The following is a 3,174-nucleotide window of genomic DNA, read 5'->3' as shown; positions in this document are numbered from 1 at the left end:
CCCGGGTGGTCTGCCGCTGCCCTTGCCCCTACCGTTGCTCCCACCTCTGCTGGGACTGTCCAGGAGGCCGGAACACCATCATCATCATTTGCCAAGCATGGTTCACCAGATACAACCGAGCACCAAGGAGGATCCCTAGGATCTTGTGCGCTCCTCGTCCGACGAGCTCGATATCGTCGCCCCTTGACATCGGCCGCGTTTCTTGTCGGGGATGATGACGAGGTTGCAGTCAGGTCGTTGCACGATTCTCGAGGGTGGTCGTCGGGCGAGTTCACAGGTTTTTCCCAAGTTTCGAGACGCTGGATCGCGTTTATCCCTGTGCCTCTTGCTTCCCCTTTCATTTTGTTGTTTAAGAATGACAATATTAAGGAAACGGTTGGATCTTTGAGGGAATTGGTTTGGAATTTGGAACGATTTTGAAGGATGGTTTGAGGATGGTAGGCAGTACGAGGATGAGGTTTTATTAATTGGCGAAGGATCGTTAGCGATTTTGAGAATAATTTCTTCTTTCTCTTTTGAACCGGAGAACGATACACTGGTTGGTAAGTTTTAAAAAGTTTTATCCTTTTTTTTGGATTTGTAATTAATTATGTACAATTAGAGATGTTTAAAGAATATTATAAATCATATAAAAATGAAAATAGATAAATAGTAGTACAGGTTGTTACGAAGAGAATGTAAATTGAAAATGCAATATTGAAATGTGCCTCCCCTTTTTAATTAGATTTTTAATAGATTGATAATTGAAATTTAAATATGGAAGTTTGTGTATTATATATGTGTATATATGTGTGTGTACATACGTATTCGATTTGTTATTTTCAACGTATCTTTTAAAGTATCACTTGTCTCTATTTTAACTTAACTTCTAATTTTGAGATTTTAAGATTTTATTTTTTTGTTGAAGGTAAAGGTAAATATTTTCTAACCGTGCCAGAAATATTGCAATTCTTAAACGCTATAACCATTTTTTTAAAAAGAAAAATCATTCGCTCAGTCACGAATAAACTTTTTCTTTTTCTTTTTTCAATCGAAAGGGAATCGTTTCCTTTCGAAAATTATTTACCGTTCAATTAAAAGTTAAAATCAAATAATGAAACCAATTTTGAGGAATTACAAATAATCTATTTCCACTACGATTCGTCAATAATAGCTCGATGAAAGTACAATAAAAGCTTTTAAAACTTTTTATGCCTCGAATCTTGTTCCGTTATCGAATAAATATATATATATATAAAGATACAAATCCAATGACACAATAAATCTAAAATTTACGTCCACGATGAAAAATCGAACTTGCACGTTTCAGGTTGATTCTTTTCTAAACAAAAATCATCCTTTTATCAACGTTAAATTGAAAAAGAATACTTTCCAAATCCTTTTTCGCATCGTCGATCGATAAATGAATCGACTCGTTAATTTCGAACGCGTAAAATTTCCAAAATCTTTTCTCATTTAACTCTTCCTTTTCTTTCCTCCCCCCTTCCTTCACGTGAATGCATATTTGCCTTAACGAAAAACCATGAAAGTCTATCAATTCAACGAATATCGAAGAATAGAATTCGAATTCTGAAATCTGTAAATAATTCACGGAACAAAAGATTCGCAGTGGATTGTTATATAATACAAATAAAGGTATAAAATGTGTACGAGAGATCGATCTAAGTTAGAGAACTACAACTACAATATCGCTTCTCTGGATTTCACGAAAAGTTAAGCATCACAAGGACCAACACGTGCCTGATGCGCTCTAATTGCCCGACAAGCGAAATTGGATGTTTTTAGGAACGTTCGTATATCTGAACAACGGCCAGAATTTAGATAATTTTTAATTTATTTATATAGGCTCGAGGGTAAAACGGATATCCGTATTTCTACGACGAGAAAATACCCGATTCGGATGAAATTTTAAACAAGTATTTATAATTAAAAAAGTTTTATAATTTTGGTGTGATAAAATAATTGCAAAAAAAATAAATCGTCCCGTTCATTTTAACGAATCTAACGATTTCGAGTCGTTAAAGTGAAGAAAAAAAAAAATATATATATATATATATAGAATTAACGAAGAAAAGAACAAAGTATTTTTATCATGACTCAAAAAAGAAGGGGAAAAAGAAATACACAATATTCATAGTCTACGATCCAATAGCAATGTTCGATACACGAGATAATTTATATTACGTGATAGGATAATTTCTATTATCACCCTTAAATCGAGTCTATGACAATTTTCTTGAATTATATGATTACTCTATCGCATTATTCAAATAATACGGACATCCGTATTATCCGAGTAACACGGATATCCGCTTTACTCGCGCGGCACAAGCACGCGCCGGTTGAAATAATGTTTCTATCACTGGACGAGGAAAAAAAAAAGAAAAAAAAAGAAAAGAAAAGAAAAGAAAAGAAAAGAAAGGAAAGGAAAAATAAGAATAGAGAGGTGTAACAAATTACTGTCGCATCGGATATTCGAATATGCTCGTCACCCTGACGATAACGGACATCCCTCTGAGAAGGGATGCTCGTTATTACACGGTATTAATTTTTCAAGGAAAATTGCAAAAGATTTTCCTAATCCTTTTAGCAAAGGATGGAAGATAAAAATCTTCAATCTCGGTAATTATCGTTTGGATTCGTAAAAGGGGAATAAAGATATTGGATCGAGGTATAGAAGGAATAACAAAGTGCGATAACAAGGCAAAAATGGAGGGAATATGGTGTTAAATCTTTGCTTTGTTACGATTCGTTTGGGAGGAAATAATGCGTATATATTTAATTCTTCTAATTTCACACGATTTGTTTACAACAATTTTTGAATGAGAATGAACAAGAAAAAAAAAAAGTAAGGGTGTCGAGCATCCTCATTTAAGAAGATAGACACGTTAATCGACGATTGATCGTACATGCCTTAAGAAAAAAAAAATAATAATAATTTCCAACAGCGTGACAGTATAATTTTAGAGAAGCGAGGAGAGGTAAGCTGTACTGTACTGCACACGAGTGTTAATCAATCGTAGAGAAGAGGAGGAAAACGATATAAAATGTGATTATAAATAGTATCTCAACATAGTATCTCTACGATTCGTGCTCGTGATTGATTAACGATCGTTTCGTTTGCGTTGCGATTTCGACGCGTTCGAATTTGTTCTTATGGATTACGAAAGCGTG

General features: G+C 34.3%; 1 protein-coding gene across 1 annotated transcript in view; it reads left to right on the top strand.

Moving 5' to 3' along the window:
- LOC102678844 (paired mesoderm homeobox protein 2A) overlaps positions 1-194 on the top strand; it is a 25,904-nt gene extending 25,710 nt beyond the window's left edge. The window contains exon 6 of the mRNA XM_006614537.2: positions 2-194. Within this exon, the coding sequence (XP_006614600.2) occupies positions 2-139 (138 nt within the window). The 3' untranslated portion in view covers positions 140-194. The remainder of the gene's footprint in view (position 1) is intronic.
- Positions 195-3,174: the final 2,980 nt, after the last annotated feature.

Source organism: Apis dorsata, unplaced genomic scaffold, assembly GCF_000469605.1.
Source record: "Apis dorsata unplaced genomic scaffold, Apis dorsata 1.3 scaffold_188, whole genome shotgun sequence".
Lineage (NCBI taxonomy): Eukaryota > Metazoa > Arthropoda > Insecta > Hymenoptera > Apidae > Apis > Apis dorsata.
The sequence above is the reverse complement of the archived record's forward strand: the minus strand, read 5'-3'. Positions and strand labels throughout refer to the sequence as shown.